Raw genomic sequence first — 20,101 nt, 5'->3', positions numbered from 1 at the left:
TTAGTGCTAATAAACGTCTCGATCTATCTCTATGGATCTTTGTAGTTTATTGTGAATTTTCCATCATAATTGCTTCATATAAGTGGTTATAATCATGTTTTTGAATGATTTAGGGGATTTTTTTCTAAAATATCCCTTTATTTATTTTATTTATGTAGACAAGAAATATATTTTTGTGTATTTTTAACTTTCATGGACCTTCACGAACTCAAATTGACATGAGAGATTTTCCATCCAAGTTTTTATGGAAGAAGGGTTGGAGCACCTAGACCCCACCTAGATAAAAGGGAGACCCAAGATGGGGCCCACCATGCCGCATGATACCATGTCTGTATGAGTGAGGCCCATCTCTCCCTTAAAGCACCGATTTCATCGTGCGTCTTTGGCTTCGTCTCGACTTAAAAATGCCTATATATATGCCTATATCAGGATCTTGAAGTGCGCCTCACCATAGAGATAAAAACATGAAACAAAGGAGATCCTGGGAAGATTGGAGGGAAAAAACATCGATGGAATGCCGCTAGCTCGTATCTCCAGCCTCTCCAATAACATCTCCTTCATCGCCATGATTAAAGGAGTTATTCCCTAGAGGCAGTATTAATAAGAGTTATTTATTATCTATAACTCCATGTTTGTTATTAAGCTTATCCTTCATGTTATAACTGCAGTGTTCCTCAAATATGAGATTCAAAGAAAAGTTCTCTAGGAGGTGTAGAGAGATAAATAAGAAACAAATAGTTCCTAGCTATGCCTCTAACGAAAATAGCTCTTTGTCGTGAGATAATCATGGCTATGTTAACAACAATGAGGGCGAATTGTTTGGCTGAGCAATCGCACTGAACAAACCCAAGTCACTGATATGCTATGAGACATTATGATGATCAATAGCAAATATATTTAAGTGTTTAATTATGTAAAAGTCCTTTGACCATGAGAATATTATGATGACTCATATCAGAGGGTATGCTTTGATCTTATCCATGCTCACCGGTTAACCCAACGTGTTGGAAACGTTGAGACTCAGGTATATCTGAAGGTGCGGAAAACCTAATGATTCAAGACTGGGATTTTCTCCTCCTAACAAAGGAGAAATACAATCTGCGCAGACACATTGTGATAGTGATCATAGGACATCATTAATATAGACCAAATGAGGAAAGGAGCATTGATACCGAAACATTCTGATAGTAATCAAGAGTTGATTACTCGCCTCGGGTTATCAACATATCGTGTAACAAAGGGAATGTCATATAACAATATGGAACACTACTCAGAAAATGCCTACCAGTGGTGCACCATATTTTGCCATTAGTGGCGCACACTGGTGGTATGCCATTACTAACGCGCCACTGCTAGCAACTCATAGTGGCACATCATCTAGTGTGCCACTGGTAAGGCATATACTAGTGATGCACCATGTGGTGCGCCACTACTATTTTTAGTTTGCAAAGTTCCAAGACTCCAAAATGTTCATCTTCGCGAAATATTAATCCTTGAAAAATCTCAGGTCCATATGACTTCGTATATGTCTCTGAAAGTAAAAAAAAATACATAAAACATTATGTAGAGTTATAACCAAAATAAGGGGGATCATTGAAAAATCCCCAAAAAACATTATAAAACATGAATATAACATTATGAGCATATCACATCAAGGGATACTCAACGGAGTTGACAATGAAATTCCAGGGTATGTCGTGTCCACCATTGATGGTGCATGAGGCATCTCGTGTACAACTTCTATCTTGGAGGGTGTGACTGCCCTGAGATTTAGAGGTGATGGCGTGTATCGAAGGCTTGGGGTTGGTGGATGACCACCTCTTACAGCGGGTTAGGGTTGCATTGGATTGTTTCAATGTCATCCGTAGCATCCAAGACAAAGGAAATGGCTCGTACGGACACATCATACAGGAGCTCAAGGCAAGAGCACCATGCTTCGAGCTAGCGGGCTTCGTCCATGAAGGGAAGTCATCGAACGGTGACCCGCATAGCCTCAGGAGGAGCTCAATCTACTTAGATATGGGACTGCATGTGTGGTTTCAAACTCTACCCGAGGGTATATGCATGGGCGGATCTAGCCTATTGGCAAGGGGGGCAGCTGCCCCCACTTAAATTTGTAATCTCTTTGTAAAGTCTAGCTTAAATAGAGCTTTGTCCTCACTTAAAAAATATTTTTTCTTCAATAAGCACATTCTTGCCCCCTCTTAATTCTTATCCTGGCTCCGCCCATGGGTATATGTATGCAGTATAACACTATATGAATAAATGGATGTTAGTTCTAAAAAACATGACGGTTTAAACGACAGGATGGCGATTCAAATAAGTATTTGCGTGCGCATGAACAACGTGAAGATTGATTTTCGTATCATAAACAACCTTCTCGTTTCAGCCCTCAAAGTTTGTGTGCCCAGGGTGAACAAGAAGCCTCGGACAGCAATAGGCATCAAGATTCGGGAAAGATAAATGAAAAACTTAATTTTCTCAACTACAGAATGAGGGCATAGTGTATCGATCTCAACCTATGTACATGTTAATTAATTCTATATTCTACTCCTCTGTGTTTCCTTGTACATATAAATGACAATGTCCAATTTGCTTGCCCAAATCAACTGATCATCTATCTAAGCCGTTGTTCGTCACTGTCATCGTTGCCGTACCTGGCAGGGTGTCACTGGTTCCTCCCCACTCCCTGATCCTCTCCTCGGCCAACATAGCCTGCACAATTAGAAGTTCAGACATTTCTAAGAAAAAGAGATCTGTTCAACTTCGATTGACTAGTAATGTTGGCAGTGGCGGAGCTATGTGTAGCTGGGTGGCCTAAAACCCTTTATATTTGGTATTTTTTTAAACTAAAGTATCATATATCTCCCTAAAAATGTCTCCCTGTCCACTGGATGTTGGTATGGTACTGCACCTGTTTCTCCCACTTGGTTCTGATGCAAATTATGAGAAGTACAGCTGTCTGCAGCAGCGTGCCAATTGACATGCCCACCCAAATCCCCTGCAGAAATCCATTTAATCAAAAATTTATTTGTATATTCAGAACAGGTCAGAATCAGATTGCCCGTTCATCTAAAATGAAAGCTTATCTGATCTTGTTCTTACCAATGCGCCAAGTTTTAGCTTGAAGCCAAAGAGGGCTCCGAGTGGAAGTCCAACCAAGTAGTAGCACCCAACATTAATGAATGCCACAAGAGACTGCCACCCTGCTCCTATCGCCACGCCTGCACAGTTAATCAAACTCAACAATCAGTTCTTCAGAATCTTCAGGTGTTCAAGTTTCCATTTAATGGGCTTGTATAATTTGGTGACTGGTCTGGTGGAGTACTGGTACATGCCTGAGAGCACGGGCTGGATGCTGTTGAGAAAGATGGTTGCTGCAAGAAGGTAGCCCAGCTTTGCAGCTTCACTCACCACCTCCTCGTTGTCGCTAAAGAACCGCGGAAGCTCCATCCTCCAGATAAGGAACACTGCCATAAACACCACCCCAATGGCGGCGGACGTAGAGACTGCCATGATCACGGCGAAATTGGCCGCCTTGGGCCTGTTGGCGCCAAGCTCGTTCGACACTCTAACGCTGCGATCCAAAGCACGATAATTGTATTAAGAACGAGGAGGTGTGCTTATAGGACTAGCACTTGTCTTGTTGTATTGCCTGCATTACCTCACTGCTGCGTTGAAACCTAGTGCTACCATCAGGGTCCAGAGCTGATAGTTAATGCTGCCAATTTCAGACAGTGTTTAGTCATTGAACTAATTCAGTACATATATAAGAAATTCAGTTACAGGTTTGTAAGACAAAAAATGCTTACCAAACTGACATGACGTCAACCTGGAGTTGGGCATTCTTCAGTAGGCCGACAAGGATGAGCACTGCAGTGTAGTACCACAGCTCCAAGCTAGATAACAAAGACACATTTACAAGTTTATGAATTATTCAAAGCAATAGCAATTCAGGTGAAAGTGATCTATCTACCATCAGGGTCCAGGCTCCAGATTGAGCTATGAAAGGTATTGTACCATAGCATGACGGCGGAGGCGAGGGAGAGCCTGACGAAGGCGGCGAGGTTCTTGAACGCGAGCAGGGAGAACCCCTTCCACGCCTCCGGGAAGCAGCCAGAGACGAGGTAAGCGAACTGCGCGGCGATGATGATCCACCAGGTGACGTTCCCGATCATGGCGGCGCCGAAGAGGCCGTAGCCAAGGCGCGTGACGAAGACGAAGTTGAGCGCGACGTGGAGGGCGAGAGCCGCGCCGGAGATGAAGGTCATGGCCCACACCTTGCTTTGTGACTGGAAGAACTTCTGCAGCGGGAAGTTGGCGGCGTAGGCGAATAGCTGCGGGAGAACCCACCGTGTGTACCGCCCCGCCACGGCGGAGATGGCAGCGGGCTGGTGGAGCGAGCGGAGGATCGGCTCCGTGAAGATGTATGTTGGGACCAGCGCTAGCGCGCTGGCGCCGCAGATGATCCAGGACCGCTGGATGTAGACGCCCAGCATGTCAACCTGACCCGCGCCGACGGCCTGCCCGCACAACGTCTCCAGCGCACTGCCCATGCCCAGCTGCAAATGCAAAACCATGTCGTCAGCTCCTCTGTTTTACAGCATACTCCACCTTACATTCAAGCGTGCGCGGGAAAGCAAATTTCAAAACAAAGAATGGAATCCAGGTGTAACATGCAGAAATTTCTCTAATTTGTTTGCCACAAAATAATACATTTGAATTTGAAACTTTGTAGGTCAACAACACACAATGTTACAATGTTTCGGCTTATTTGGCACACCAGAGATATCTAAAATCATCAAGGTAAATTTAAAGTATGTTAATTTAGCTATTTATGTTGCACCCAAAAATTCAAAATTAATTTGCACAATATAGCACGGATGACTTTTAGACCTAAAAAGTCTCAAGCTAAAATGCTTTGCTTTGTTTGGGAGAAACAAAAAGAGAAATTTTTATAGTGCAGAAGCACGGTTTTTTGATGTAAAACTGGAGTGCATAGATAGGGAGTGTACATGCCTGGGAGCTCAAAAGAAATCCTATCTCAGGAAAATAACTAAATTTGTTAGTGAATTTCACTTTTACCTATTATTTGTGCATTTGTAACACCAATTAGCTCATCTAGTGAAATTTTATCCAAATTGCCCCATTTAAGAAATGTTGGACACTCTCTCCGAGATGTGTGTACATTGGGCAAGATGTAATGCGATGATCGAGGAGGACCATACGTAATAGCACGAATGGAGAAGATAAGGATGGACATAATCGTCGACGACGCTTTACAGAAAGGGCAAAGTGCCAAGATGAGTTAGCATTTGGAAAGAAACGGGGTATATTGTCACAATTAAATGCACAACTACGATGTAAACAAGCAAAATTAACTCTAAACATTCTCACATCTATCTGATAACAAATGTGAATGGAACCGGCGGCCACCGGTTGATAGCAACGACTATTGAAATCTGGAGTATTTAGGAGAGCATCCACTTAGTGAAATGGTCAAACGAGAACGAGATCTACTCTGGCGCCGTATTCCCTATACATGCGTGTACCGGCAGACCTGCACTACTCCGGCGGCTGCAGACGGCGGCGCGCGGTATGTTTTCGTGGCTTGAGTCTCGATGGATCGGATTACTTTCTCGTCGATCGGGCCTGTAGTGTATCTATCCATCTGCTTTCCCAGTGCACCTAACGAAAACGACCACCAAGAAGAGAAATGGTTGCTTCAACGTGTCAGGGCGTCTCGTCGTTTCGTTTTCGCTTAGTGCTTTGGTCAACCAGAATTTGGCCGCTGGAATAAGTTGGTGTGCGAGACATGAGGATTGGTGTACATGCAGAGCCACACACCTTGTGAAGCTGAGGAATGGAGGAGCTTCTTTGAAACAAAACCATGCCCTGGCCTCCTTCTTTGAAACAAAGATATTTAGACTAAGCAGAGGCTTAAGTATATGTCCAATAGCATATAAAAGATATTCACTGGTGTGAGGATAAGATGCGGGGAGGGAGAGGACATTTGTTCGAACTTTGCACTTTCGCAGGTTGGCTGCTATTGCAAAAGCAGAGATAGATTCGTGAAAAAAACGGATTCTATCTTTCGAGATAGTACTCCTACATTTTCATGGCAGCTTCTAGTGTTCTACATATGTCGGCCATCACACATTGTTCTTGTAGCTAGCTCTTTCGCATGTGATTTTCTTAAATCCGAGCTAGAAAACACGGCGCAGTCATGCATACGCAAGCACACATGTCTGCACAACAGATTCCCTATCTTGTTCGATGGTCCTTGTGACTAGCTAGCTGAGGGCAGCCACACCCAGCCGGAAATTAACTGCCTCGCTCGATCAATCGCTATCGATCTGTAAAAGAAAATACAACTACTACCTCCACAGTTCACGTTATGTGCGGAGTACGTAACTAATATCAGTCAAAGCTTTTAGCCTTTTTCTAAGTACATTTCAAGAGTGAGCCAACAAATACAGACAAGACAAGGGGCACATGTGTGTGTGTTAATTACGTACACGCACATCTACCTGCCCCGGCCGGTCTGTTTCTGCCGGTGTCGTGTAAGTATGATATGATTTAGATCGAAACAGCGGCCGCCAGGAGAAGGAACAAACATGGATGTTAATTTTGCGCTACACGGAGCTGGAGCTGATCTAAGACGGGGACGTGTAAACCACCCTACATTGCGTTAGCATGGGCAGCTAGCTAAACTTGGTCCTTAGTTATAGCTCCTCCTTAATAATATTTATTACTACTCCGTACTGATCAATACTTACGTACTTGCTTTACTATTTATGCAATGTAATTGAGAATGTAGTACGGAGTGCTACATTAATTATGATGTAGTATGATTCAAACAAGGTGTGATAAGCAAGTACTACAACGCCTCCATTCTATATGAACTGTCCTAGATTTAGCTAAATTTACATATATATCTACCGAAAAGTCCTTTTGAATCATGGTGCGAAGAAGAACATTGGGCAGCACGCATTTCGGTGCGAAGTATACGTATGTGGCTAGCTAGCTAGCGATGAGTTGTTAAAAAAAAAAGACTAGCCATGAGTTAATATAATTAGCAAGCTACAACAATAGGTTGGCCCGTGCGTGCGAAAAAGATACTTACCAGTATCCCGTAGGCGAAGCCCTCGATGACGTTCTCGACGACGGCGACTGCGGCGAGCTCAACCTCCCCGATGTGTCCGGCGAAGCCGACGGTGACGAAGCCGACGGAGAACTGGAAGACGGCGGTGAGGATGGCCGGGAACGCGATGTGCCACAGCAGCTTCGACTCCTGCACGCCCTTGCCCACCAGCTTCCCCATTTGGATCGATGATAATCCGGCAGCAGGCCGGCGCCGACAACAACGACGCGATGTGATATCGGCCGGGGGTCGCGGCGAGGCCTCCTGCTGCTTACAAATGTCCAGCCCTCCAGCTGCTCACTCTGTAGATACACGAAATGTGCGGTTGTGGCTTACGCTCGTGTGAAGGCCCCGGTCAAATCAGGAGGAAGAGGATGATGAGAGAAGCTCTAGCCGGTTAGCTAGCTACAGCAGATGGAGCTATAGCTCGATGTTCATTTATAGACTCCTCCTCCTGCAGTCCTGCTGCTGCTAGATATGGTGAGATTAATTAGAGCCTGAGCGGCGCCTACACGCACACGCACAACGCACATACGTATCATGCACACATGCACCAACTAATTTGTTCCTCTCTTTTCACATCGCCTGACAGCAACAGGTTGTTAACGCATCGCTCTTCAGTTTTGCTTGGGGAAATTGGGCCTCGTGCACACCTCTGCTCGGGCGGGTCATGTGTCATCTGCTGAGGGAGGTTACTCTCAAAAAAAAAATTCTTCTGAGGGAGGGGCACATACAGCGTACAGGTGACGAGTGGGCGGGCTAGGGCCCACCGGCAGCGACGGTAGGATTAAAACAGAGCGAAAACGAACAAAACTGAGTGATGCAACATTTGCTTTCATGATTATTTTGCGAAAATGGAAATGTCAGGTACGAAATCGGATATTATTGGAACCAGACGCGGACCAAATTCGGTGAGCACACGAAGCGGAAAACTAATGTTTCCCGGAACAAAGAGGCTGCATGAATCATGAAGAAAAAAAATCAACCAACACTAGGGCATAAGGAAAGGCCAAACCGTGAAAACTTCCTCGAACTAACAAAGGGACTATGTGGTCGTCTGTTTTGGAATGGGCTGATTTGGACGTTCGGCTTGGTAAGTTCACATATTGAGGTTGTTGGATTGGGTCATGATCCTAGCTAAAAAGGAAATTCTATCTAGCGGAAATGGAATTTTCGTATCTACATCTGTTCCGCAGGAAAATCTTGTTTCGTTTTCGTTTCTACATCTATTTCGCATGAAAATCTTGTTTTGTTTTCCGTTTTCAACAAAGGAATACTTTTTCCATTTCCGACAAAGGAATATTGCTTCCGTTTTCTAGTCCGTAAAATTCCATTTTCTCTATCATCGAAAAAGCCAGAAACTTTTTCTCCATTTCCATCCCTAAATGACAAAGAATCTGTGTTCCGGCCTTCATGCGAGCCAGGTCGGGTGGGTGGGTACGGGTAGGTAGGATAGCACGTATAGTAGGACTGATGTCTGGTTTGGCCTCAAAGCCCTGTTCCCGATTAATTCCCCTAAGTTCAGGTGTTCCCATCAATCATCGGATCGGATCATGCACGCGGACTGGCGTGCCGATTGCAAGAAACGGTGTGGAGCAATGGCAGCCTTAAGCGTGTCTTGCTGTGTTGGAGTAGCTCGCTGTGTTTGGTCAGTACTCAGAAGTACATTGGTTAACTTGCACAGGATGGAAAACATGTGTTGTCTACAACAGCATCGCTAGCTTAGAACTTGCTGACAACCCAAGCTAACCCGTTTGGATAATATGCTCATTTGATGAAATCCAGCACGAACAAACAAACCATGTGCTGCTCTTAAATTACATTAATGAAGCATAAACAGTACACATTATTCCTACTAGGCCAGCCAGGGATTAAAGCAGTGTTCCCCCTCTCCTAGAAAGCTCTTATGGGATAACAATGCACCAAATGGATTAGTAATATGCGTAGTAGACCAAATCTGACAAAAAGTCTGGAATTCCCATTTCATTCTAGGCATTATTTATTTGTAATGAAACCTGGGCAAATGTAGTCCAGCCATAACTCCATAGCTTCTAGCACAATGAGTCAAATCTTGATCACTCAAGCGCGAATCTCTCAATTTTGTGGGTTAAAGTAGCAGCAAATACATCCTGCGGGAGATGTTTCTAGTTGACCCTAATGCCAAGTTAGCAATACAACTGTTTCCAAATTTGAACAAAACATTTTGTATGGTAGACGTATCGTACTGCATACATTACATATGAAAAAGGTAAGCTTGACCAAAACCATCACACGAACAAAACGAACCATAGCACACAGCGACGCAAAAAGAACTTCGATCTTTACCATGCTCAATTACAAAAACAGCAGATGAGCATCGCTTTATGGTGACCGGTGAGATTCCGACAAGCGCAAGCAACTTCTTTGTCGGAATACACCGGTAGTCGATAATAAGTTCAATGGATTCTTGGAGTTAAAATGTGAAGAAGTGTCATGCACGAAAATTTGTCTATATGGATTTGAATCATTAATCATGAGCTCCGCTGCTACTCGATTGACTTCACATGACTTCACCAGTAGCTATAGTCCTTCCTTGCTCCATCCTAGTCGACGCTATCACGAAGATTAAGTTCTACCACACTCTTTCTAACTTCTCGGAGTATCCGCTCAATGCTACCACATATCAATCATAAAGTCACAAAGCCCGACAACGCCAGGGTATCATCACCCTGGTAGCCTCATCCTTGATCGATGTGAAAATGAACAACTCACATAGTAGGTGTCACAAAATGGGATTACTGAACTCATCATTCTCTCCGCTGTTGAAAGATTTTCGTGGTTGCCTTTAGTCTTCTCCAGCCAAATTCGCATTTTGCTCATCTCTTTCGCAGATTCTATGTAGTCAACCTAGTACTCTTACCATCATGAATATGATACTCGCTAACACTGCGTACCTCCACGTTTAGTTTGACCACATGTCTGGCCACCACCGTCATGGCCTGACGCCATGTTCATCTACAGTCCCATCAAATCTTTTGGGTCGCGAACCCAAATTAGATCAACCTCAACTATACAACACCACCCGTCATAATCCTTTACCGCGCCCTCCAGCCTTTAACACAAACTACCACTCTTGAGTTGCTTCTCTTGCTAACGTTGTTGCTAGATACTAGATGCCTAATTAACCTCAGCCCGCGGTTGTTATTCCCTTCGCTGATTGATTTGACTCTTGCCGCTTGAATGCACCAGCATGGCAGGCCCTGGTTTGTTAGATCTCCGCAGCACAACACCAGCACGCCCTTGACGATGCCCTCACGCACATGCACCTCACTTGGGCTGTTTCCAAACGCTTCGATTTTCTTTTTCCAATCTCATCGAGCACCGATAGCCTCAGCAGAAAGATTTTTCCAGAACCAATTAGAAACTTCGATCCTTATTTTCCCTATTGTCGTCTCCTCGCCAACTTGATGACCTCTTGATCAACAACCACCAGCCTATAAATCTTCTCATTTACCACTTGTTAACATTGGACATGCTAGATCGATCGTACGAGAACAAACAATTACAGCACAACATTGAGGTTTGGGAATGCAGTTCAGTGATCGACGCCTACTTCTGCGGGTATGTTTTACGGACACTCCTAAACAAAACAATCATAGAAGATCTAGGAGACGAGTACTTTGCCATATTGGCTGACGAATCCCGTGATATATCTCACAAGGAACAGATGGCTCTTGCAATAATATATGTTGATAAAAGGGGGTTTGTAGTGGAGCGTGTTATTGGGCTTTCTCATATTACTTAAACAACTTCTCTTGCCCTCCAAGAAGCTATTCATAATATTCTTGAAGACCATAATCTAAGCCCATCTCGAATCCGTAGTCAAGGACATGATGGAGCTAGTAATATGCAAGGCCATTTGAATGGACTGAAAACTTTAGTAATGGAAGATTCCGAGTCTGCTCATAGCATACACTATTTTGCTCATAAACTTCGGTTGACACTAGTTTCTGTTGCAAAAAATCATGAAGATGTGGTATGGCTTTTTGAGTGGATGAGCGTTGTTCTGTCCATAGTAGTAAACTCTTTTAAAAACAGGGATATGCTTAGAGAAAAACTAGTCAAACAAGTTGACAAGGCACTTTAGATGGGTGAACTTGAGACTGGCAGCGGTTTAAATCAAGAACTTGGACTTAAAAGGCCTGGCGATACTCGATGGGGTAACATTTTAGCTCTCTTAAGAATATGATTGTGATGTTCCCACGAGTAATTGAGTTATTGATGATAATGCAGAAAATTCTGATAAAGCTCTTGATAGGATTAAAGCCAAAGGAGTTCTAGATGGTATTCAGACATTTGACTTTGTTTTTATGATCCACTTGATGAAGGTTATACTTGGTATTAATAATTAACTGAACCTTGCTTTGCAACGGAAGGATCAAGACATTTTAAATGCTGTGTCATATCTAGGTACGACTAAAAGAAGGCTACAAAAGATGAGAAACCAAGGATGGGAAGATATGTTTACAAATGTTAATGATTTCAGCCTTAAACATGATATTCAACTTCCTGATATGGATGTTGTGCATATGCATACTACGTGTATAGTTGGATGGCCGCTTTAGTGAGAGCAGCACAACCTTGCTTCTTGGGATGGCTTGTTTGGATCCTTCCAGTTCATTCGCGAATTTTCAGAAAGATAAAGTACTGGCAATGGCTCAATTATATTCTCAATTATATTCTGATGATTTTGAAAGTAAAAGCAAGATGGTAGAACTTTGCCTCCAACTTGACAACTTTCTTGAAATTCTTCATGATCATTCAAGACTCTCCAATTTGAAAGGGTTAGTGATCTTTGCAGAAAACTAGTTGAGACAAAGAAGCATACTAGTTTTCCTTTGGTATTACTTTTGGTGAAGCTAGCATTGATTTTGACAACAGTTGACAGAGTGTTTTCAGCAATGAAACTTATCAAGACTGATTTACGCAATAGAAAAGGAATTGATTTTTGTATCACTGTCTAATTACGTATGTTGAAACTGATGTATTTCAGTCAGTTAGTATTGATGCAGTTATGCATACCTATCAAGCTATGCATGATCACAAAGGACTACTACCATAAATATGTTGGCAATAAAGTGTGCGATCTGTGTGCTCCTGTTTAATTTTTCTATACTTGCGATCTCAATTTTTTTGTCACATTTGTTAAGCTTGACCTGGCACGCCACTGATGGTACCGTTGAGAATAAGCCTGTCGAGATGATACAGACACATCAGATCTTGAAACGCCACACCGGTCCAGTGCCCATGGCACTAGCCGCCAGACTATCTGTCTCCGAGAACGATCTTATGTATAACCTACAGCATACGCCTAGTTTAATTTAGCTACCCCTGATGCTTTTATATATTAGATCAGATTACAGAGTTTGACTCCAACGCATAATCTACCGCTAATTAATTACAAATTCAACTGTAGCATATTTAGCCTAGAATGGCGATACAAAGGCATCAACGATTGTGGCAACTATGGTACCAAACTAGCAATCTCCTACTTCAGCTGTGGTACCAAACTACCAATGTTCTAGTTCTAAGTAGAATTGAATGTGTCCAGTGAAGTGTTATAGATCCCAAAAACTTTGGAGCTCAAAAAAATGAAAATCAACATTTCGAAGGTTCTTGTTTTTTAAAGATCATATCTACTGTACATCTAGATACCCTTTTCATGGCTATAAAAAAATATTGTCATTTATATGGTGAAAGAACAAATGTGTAAATCTCTATTAGTAGCAATTATTGTACTAGTACTTTCACTATAGGTCGTCCACATATTTGTCTTTTTGTACTAGTCCACAGATTAATATAATTATTCATTAAGAAATTAACATTTGATTGCCGTTCTTTGACCACAACTAGATTTTTTTTGAAACACCAAAATGTCGTTTTCGATTTCTAAAAAAGCCGGTTCTATCCATCTGCATTTTCCCAAAAATCTGGCTCTATCACATGCATGTTTGAAAGTTGATACTGTTGATATGCTGCTGCATCTGCTGCGCGGCGCGCCGGGCCAAACATAAACGCATCTCATGGAAATGCGTGGTCAAACAAATAGAGAATCTTCTTTCTAACCTTCTTTTCGAAGAGGAAAAGTTGAGCATTATGTATCTTCTCCTTTTCCCATTCAGATAGGGAATCACCCCAAAGAGAACGTCGAGATTTGTGCCCACTTGAGTGGCACTGGAGATTCCCTGGCATAGTGGCACTTGGATACGATAATCGACAAATTGTTGAGGTCTAAGCTTTATTGAGATGACCGCAAATTAATCTTTATAATTACCGGGTGGTAATTTCCCGTCAACCTGGTTAAATAATCGGCCACACTTGTCCATGCAAGTAGTCACTTTTTTTTTCAAACATGTCTATGTCTAGTCTCACAACTGGTGTGTTCTATGTAGTAGTAGCACATTTTAGCGAAAATAGCTAATGAACCTGGCAACGCGCGAGGATGAAAACACACTAATCAGGCTACACCACGTGTCTCGTAATATATGTATTCTGACATTTGTTCTGCAAGTATTCAGCGTATATTTACTGGCCGCATTAACTTTCAATGACAGCCTGTCGTTATCACCTTCGTCTCCCCCAACCCCAAGTCCCCAACTAGTACCCACCATTTCAGTTATGGCCCAGCTGCCTAGCTAGCTTTCCTGCCGGCAACTCACCGGAGAGAAGCCCCTTCATAGCCACCCACCACCAACGCCATCTCGAGCTCTCATCCCTCCCCTTCAAGCTCATTCCTACACCAGGATTTGCAAGATTTCGCTGGCGAGATGTCCCTGACAAGCTCATTCCGCCACTCATTTCCTTTGTACGCGCATGAAGTGCTCCATGTTGCTGCCAGCGGTGGCGTTCCCGTGTTGGCCGAGCGCGGCGGCCTCTCCGTTGCTGTGGGCTGTGTTCCCGTTTTGACCAAGAGCGGTGGCCTCGCCGTGGCTATGGACGAGCAGACGGCCAGCATTTTGCTGCGGCGGCCTCTCCATGGTGAAAGAAAATAACGTGCATCACCACGTCGTCGAACAGTTCCACGTCCATCACCACCAGATGCTCCTCTGAACGGCAGGAATTGACCGCACGTCTAGGAACCCAAGGCATCCGCGACCGATTGGACCAAAAAAAATCTTCAACGGTCGTGCTTGCTTGGCGTATGTGTACGGGGAGAGAGAATGCATGATGACGAGGGTAGTAGTTATGGCAGCGCCGAGCGAGGTGAGTCAACGAGTGAATTAAGGAGAGAGTTTCGGTAGGTGGTGCATGCCACCGTACGATCAAACCAGGGGCAAAATAGGAAGGATTAGAGCTTAATTTGTCCGCAGTCACTTTTTCTCTTGAGCCATTCTTGTACCCTGCCCTCTACTCAGATCATTCAATGCCATAAATAGCAATCAAAGCACTACACATGCATACCCACCCGGGTTTGTATTTCATCTGGCATGCAACTAGATACGGCAAGGTAAATCACATGTATAATTAGCTGCTATATTAAATGCTAATCGCATAGCACAGTTCAATGCACATGATTTCAGCCTCGCGCGTTGCCAGGTTCCAAATGTCCGGGTCGCACATTTTAGTCGTTATAAGTCGGGCCTTCCTCACTAGCTTCTACAGATGACTAGTACCTATTGTGTACCAAGATTTACCTAACCACAACATGACATCATGGATTAGCTTTTCCGGTTGGTCGTCTTCAACTAGCTTGCTTAGGTACACTGTGTGGAAGAAAATGCTGGATAAAGCCTATCTATATACAAACTAAAGTCAACAAGATTCCAACAAATGATGTGAATGGTCCTCTGAACACGTCACAAAAATACAAGTTCATTACCATTATATTTACTCAATCACCAAATTCGTTTGCTTGTTTAGTCTGACAGTGAACTTGTACGGACGAGTGACTCATTATAGACGTCATCTTTTATGAGATGGTAGGTCCCGATTAATTTAAGTTGTTTCTCTTGCAAGAAAAAACCAAAATACGGAATAACTTATATTTTCAAAGATACTACTTGCTACGTATATAAGATGTTTAAGTTTTGGTATTACAACCTTTGTAACGTTAATAATTTTTTGGACTTTCCAAAATTACCCCTCACTCGCTCGCACACCGCCGCACCACTCCTTGTTGTTCCCCTCCACTCTCTCTCCTTCTCTCCCTCTTGCTCCCCGTCACTGTCGTCTTCATGTGCCTCTTCATTGCCCCCATCTCGCTCTAACATCCTATTGCCTTTCTCCCAACCACCCGGTTTCCTCTCGCATTGCTCACACCCCGCGTGCGCCAGAAATATGGGGCTCAAAGGTGGCATTTTTATGCACCCACGGCGAGCTGTTGGGTGACGGAGCCGCTGGATCTACTTGCCCCCCAAGGATGATGGCACCACGCACCCCATTAGGCTCATCTAGGGCGACGGTATCAGGCCCCTCATCAAGGATCAGGTCATCGACCCCATCCGCCGCAACAAGGTCTACCTCAAGAGAGGGCTCGGCATTCCCGTCGGCGGGGCAGTCTCCTCCCTCAACATGCAGCTCCGACAGGAGCTCAACCTCTATTCCTCTACGCCTCGCTCGTCAATTGCAGTCACAAGAATGTCGACATCATCGTCATCAGGTAGAGCATCGAGGGATAGTACTCGGGCATCGAGCACAAGGTCATCCCAATGGTGATCGAGAGCTTTAAGGTATGCCTAATCGACTTAACTTATGTATTAAGGACCTACACTGGTGCTTGATTAACACCTTATGTGATTTTCGGTGATGTCGTGGGAAAATTCGTGATAGCTATTTCTGGTAGATTGAGTATACAATCGGTGGATTTTCCTGATAGTTAGTCCGTGGTTGAGAGGAGTGCTTCCTACTGTAAAATTTCCACTATTAGAGAACTAAGTGCTAGCTCAGTGGCAAGGCATGCGAGTGCAGTTCCAGGGTTACGATTTAAAATGGGGTGCTATCCAAAACGTATAAATCCGCTGCCGGAGAAGTCTGATCTTCTACCTAACAATGGACAGCCAAGTGAGGAATCCGCCCCCTTTGATCAACAAAATTTGCCACTATTATGATACTCCCAAGATTACACGATTTATCCCCAACAAAGTGATGTTATTATTATAATTGACTTATCGAAATTTATCCATGACAGTAAACTTGCTCGATAGCTAGAAGAAATTAGGTTATTATGATCGGAAGCGATGGAGTACCTTCACCCCTTCACCGTCATCAGGAATGATTCCTCTGCTTCCAGGCCGACTGTTAGCAAAAGGCTCAGCGTCAGTATATTTGCCATTTAGTATATGATTTTTTTTTCTTTTTGGTATCAAATCAAGCATGATGGTGTGCTGCTGCTGGTTCAGCTACGACACCCATTAGAGTTGTAACATGACGATCACTACGCCTGCAATGTCAACATCTAGATAACGTTCAGGCAAATTTGTGAAATTGCAAACACCCATTTTTTTTACAGAAAATTCAGGGGATCCTGCACTGCAGCAATGATCATGGACGTAATAAACTCAACTCACTAGAGAACATGGCGAATGGTGAACCAGTTTACCTGCATCTTTTGTATCCGTGCATTGTCTTTGATGCTTTTGTGTGTAGACAATGTTACTTAGACTTAGTAATTCTGAATTTAGAGCTCTGGCTGCGGGCAGGTTGTGAATTGACTGAATTCTTAGCTGGCATTGGATCTCACACATGGCGCTCAAATTTACTAACTGTATGCTAAAGTGTTGTTTTTTATTAGTTAAATCTTCATCTTTTGTTTATGCTTCAGGGTATCAACAATCTTAGCTTCACCAAGAAATCATGGAGTGGCGCTGCATTGGCGTGCGAGAGCAAGGGAGACGTTCATGTTGTCATTGATCATGGTGGAAATGTGTCGTACTAGGAAGGACAGAGTTACGGGATCAGTCCTCCCGGTGTTTAGTCCTTTCAACCATTTTCTTAGTTCTTTCCTTTGTCTTATTGAATACTGAACGTATATAATAGGATGATAAACATATCAAGATAGGTTGTACTGATTTTATGTTCAAATATATTGACATTGATTTGGGTAGACTACTTGACGCTTTGTGTAGGAAAATTGTTTTACGTTAACTAGAATACCAAGTACTGCAATTGCTTTGTGTACTGGGAGTATCCATTTATTTCATTTGCTATTGTCCATGTCTTGACTTCACCTTTCTACTTTTCTAATCATCCCTTACTGAACCTTGTGTGTATCTGTCGTTTGTTTGTATACTTAGTCATATTATTTTTTGGTTAACCCTTTTATTGTTTGAACTCTAAAACTATGTAGATTGTTATAGCGACTGAACTCTGAAACTTGTCTACTCTGTATCTAAATAATTTTGTACTCCATATCCCATAAACTTGGTGTTTTGTTTTTAGCAGGAGTAGCTAATAATATGACCTTGCTGGGAACATTTTTTTTTTTTGCGAAATGCTGGGAACATAAATGAACATATAAACTTACTGATGAAACAGTAAGGATGCCCTTTAGGCAAAATTGCTAATCTATTGACCCTGCTGGGAACATAGATACTTTTTCAGGTTATGCCCCTAACCGATCATGCTCTAGAATTGAGTTTTTGATTGCCGTCTTGTTAGATCACATGAACTGAACTTGTCAAACATCCCCATCACAGGAGTATTATAGCTTCAGTAATTGATTTTTCTGTTGCCTGCAGTTCCTTTGGACTAGCATTTTTTCTCTTCCTTCATGATAGATATGGTGAACCAATTTAGGTGTTCTTACAGTGGTTTCTTACACAATAAAATGATGCATTTGTGTGTATTTGCAGCTGCAAAGAGGTGCTATTATTAGAGTTGTTGTGCAGAGAGGTTGTGCAGGATGAACAAGAAGATGAAGGCGCGTTACGTCCTCTCTTCTCTTCTTTGTAGCATAAACTGTTGGATGATAGCAAAGTGTGGTTGCAGTGTACCGATTAAAAAACTTGACCAACGGGGGAATGATCCCTCCCTTGGCTATACGTTGTTAGGTAGGATGAGGCTCTCCCCGCAGATAGACGCTAGGATGATAACCCGGTTTAAAGTTTGCCCCTCCCTGCGAAATTACCGCGAGATGGGGATTGGAACCCGGGTGGGCTGGCAGCGCACTCGCTTGCCTTGCCACTGAGCTAGAACTCAGTTCTCGTTGCACTGTACCGATTACAACATTTTGTGTTCCACTACTGCTAGAAGTATTATTGGGTTGGAATTAGCCGACTTATTGGCTACCCTTTACTTCTAGCATCACTGTGTCTGTGTCTGTCACCCGTAGTTTGTATTTCGTAAAAAAGATTTTTCTTCCTTTGCTATTATGGCTTAGTAATGTGAACAATAAAAAAACAATGTGGAAAATTGGCCTTTGTTATGGATGAGAGGTACTGTGAATTGCTACTGTCAATTACTAACTTGGAGTATCTGTTACACACAGGGTTTTTTATGATTTATGGTTTGCTAACAACCCTGTTCCTCCCTGGTACTATTGAAATGTTATCAATATTCAATGCATAATTTACTTTTTTTAGATAAAGGGAATATATTAATATCAAAAGATACAATTACACCCAGCCTCTGCAACAACACCCCACCCTAGTGGCAGTACGGATACACAACCAAAGAAGAGCAAAGAAAACTAAGAAATAAAAGTCCCGCTACAACCTTCTAGACCTAGCAACAACGATACAATCACCACCATGACAACACCTGAAGTACAGACTCTCCAAAAGCGACGCCTCCAAGAAGGGAACCGTGCATCAGCGCCGTCGTCGTCCGACCAAAGATCTTAGGTTTTCACCCTGAAGATAGTCCCCACTCTCAAAATAATGCCTCCAACAAGATCATTGCCAGGCATAACCAGTTAAGGCCAGACCTTGGGTTTTCACCCTGAGAGGTAAGACTCTAAACTTCCCCTGTGTTGCCGCTCCCACATGTATACCACTGCTGCAGAGCCCGGAACACCAAGCAGATCCCTCAACATCACGGAGACTCAAACTTCCTTTAGTCAGACCACCAATCCGGCCTTCATGATATTCCTTCTTCTGATTTCACCATGGACCAAAAAAGTCACCTGATGTCAACACAGAATAGAGCTTCGCGCCGCTCCCTCCGGAACCAAACGGTCAGAATAAAAACATGGGTGCGTGCGACCGAATAACACCCGATCCAGCAAACTCCAGGCAAAAGATGCACTATTCCATTCGCAAGCGGAGCTTTCCGGAACTCATCTCTCCATCCAGATCAAAGCAAACTGACCTCCGAAAGATCTTCATCCTCGCATGCGAGAAACCCGAGGACCGCCACCAAAAACAAAGCAAGATCAGCAGCCCCTACGTCGCCAATCCCTCCTGCCGGATCACCAGGGAAGAGGACATCGTCGCGGATCATGCGTACCATCCGCCGAACCGTTATCGGGGGCGGAGGCCGCCACCGCTCCACCGAATCCTCCATGGCTACCGACGGAGAGCCTCAGGCCCCGGCCAAGTAGCCGTGCCGCCCGGCTTCCTCCACCGACGCTTCATCAACTTCCATGGAATGCCGCCGCGGAAACCCTCTTCTCCCCCTCGTAATTTCAACGGAGGGGGTGCCGCCACCACCGCCATAGCCGGGCCGAGGCCGGGACCATGGCCAGGGCCGGGGCACGGGAGTCGGGGCCGAGGCCAGCGCCGTGGCCAGGACCGCGGCTGGCAATGGCAGCGGCTGGAGGGTGGCTAGCGGCGGGCGGCTGTGGATGCGGGGGGAGGAGGAACCTCCGCCGCCGCCCGGGAGGGGGGCGGGAGAGGGAGGCGGCGGGGTTAGGTTGATTCCTGTATAATTTACTTACAAACATGAACGGTGCAAATATTCATTGCACTGTTTTTAACAATAACAACTAAACAAACATAAGGAATATTAAGATCTGGAAGGAGGTTTTGACTTGCAGGTGGG

General features: G+C 43.9%; 1 protein-coding gene across 1 annotated transcript; it reads right to left on the bottom strand.

Moving 5' to 3' along the window:
- Nucleotides 1–2,449: 2,449 nt before the first annotated feature.
- On the bottom strand, nucleotides 2,450–7,563 carry LOC127293777 (protein DETOXIFICATION 29). Its single transcript, XM_051323427.2, has 8 exons — nucleotides 7,127–7,563; nucleotides 4,021–4,562; nucleotides 3,813–3,899; nucleotides 3,665–3,721; nucleotides 3,339–3,577; nucleotides 3,106–3,224; nucleotides 2,915–3,001; nucleotides 2,450–2,715 (listed from the first exon to the last, which is right to left on the bottom strand). The coding sequence occupies exons 1-8, from the start codon at nucleotides 7,322–7,324 to the stop codon at nucleotides 2,614–2,616; spliced, it is 1,431 nt and encodes a 476-aa protein (XP_051179387.1). The 5' UTR covers nucleotides 7,325–7,563; the 3' UTR covers nucleotides 2,450–2,613.
- Nucleotides 7,564–20,101: the final 12,538 nt, after the last annotated feature.

Source organism: Lolium perenne, chromosome 4 (genome assembly GCF_019359855.2).
Source record: "Lolium perenne isolate Kyuss_39 chromosome 4, Kyuss_2.0, whole genome shotgun sequence".
In the NCBI taxonomy this organism is placed as follows: Eukaryota; Viridiplantae; Streptophyta; class Magnoliopsida; order Poales; family Poaceae; genus Lolium; species Lolium perenne.
This window is presented reverse-complemented; position numbering and strand designations above follow the sequence as displayed.

What these genes read in the sequence shown, in the direction of transcription:
- LOC127293777 (XM_051323427.2), bottom strand. Translation starts at nt 7,324, where the DNA reads ATGGGGAAGCTGGTGGGCAAGGGCGTGCAGGAGTCGAAGCTGCTGTGG. An exon ending in GCCTCCGCCGTCATGCTATG is followed by an intron (nt 3,900 to 4,020) that starts GTACAATACCTT and finishes TTTGTTATCTAG; the next exon opens with CTTGGAGCTGTGGTACTACA. An exon ending in GTTGACGTCATGTCAGTTTG is followed by an intron (nt 3,722 to 3,812) that starts GTAAGCATTTTT and finishes TGAAATTGGCAG; the next exon opens with CATTAACTATCAGCTCTGGA.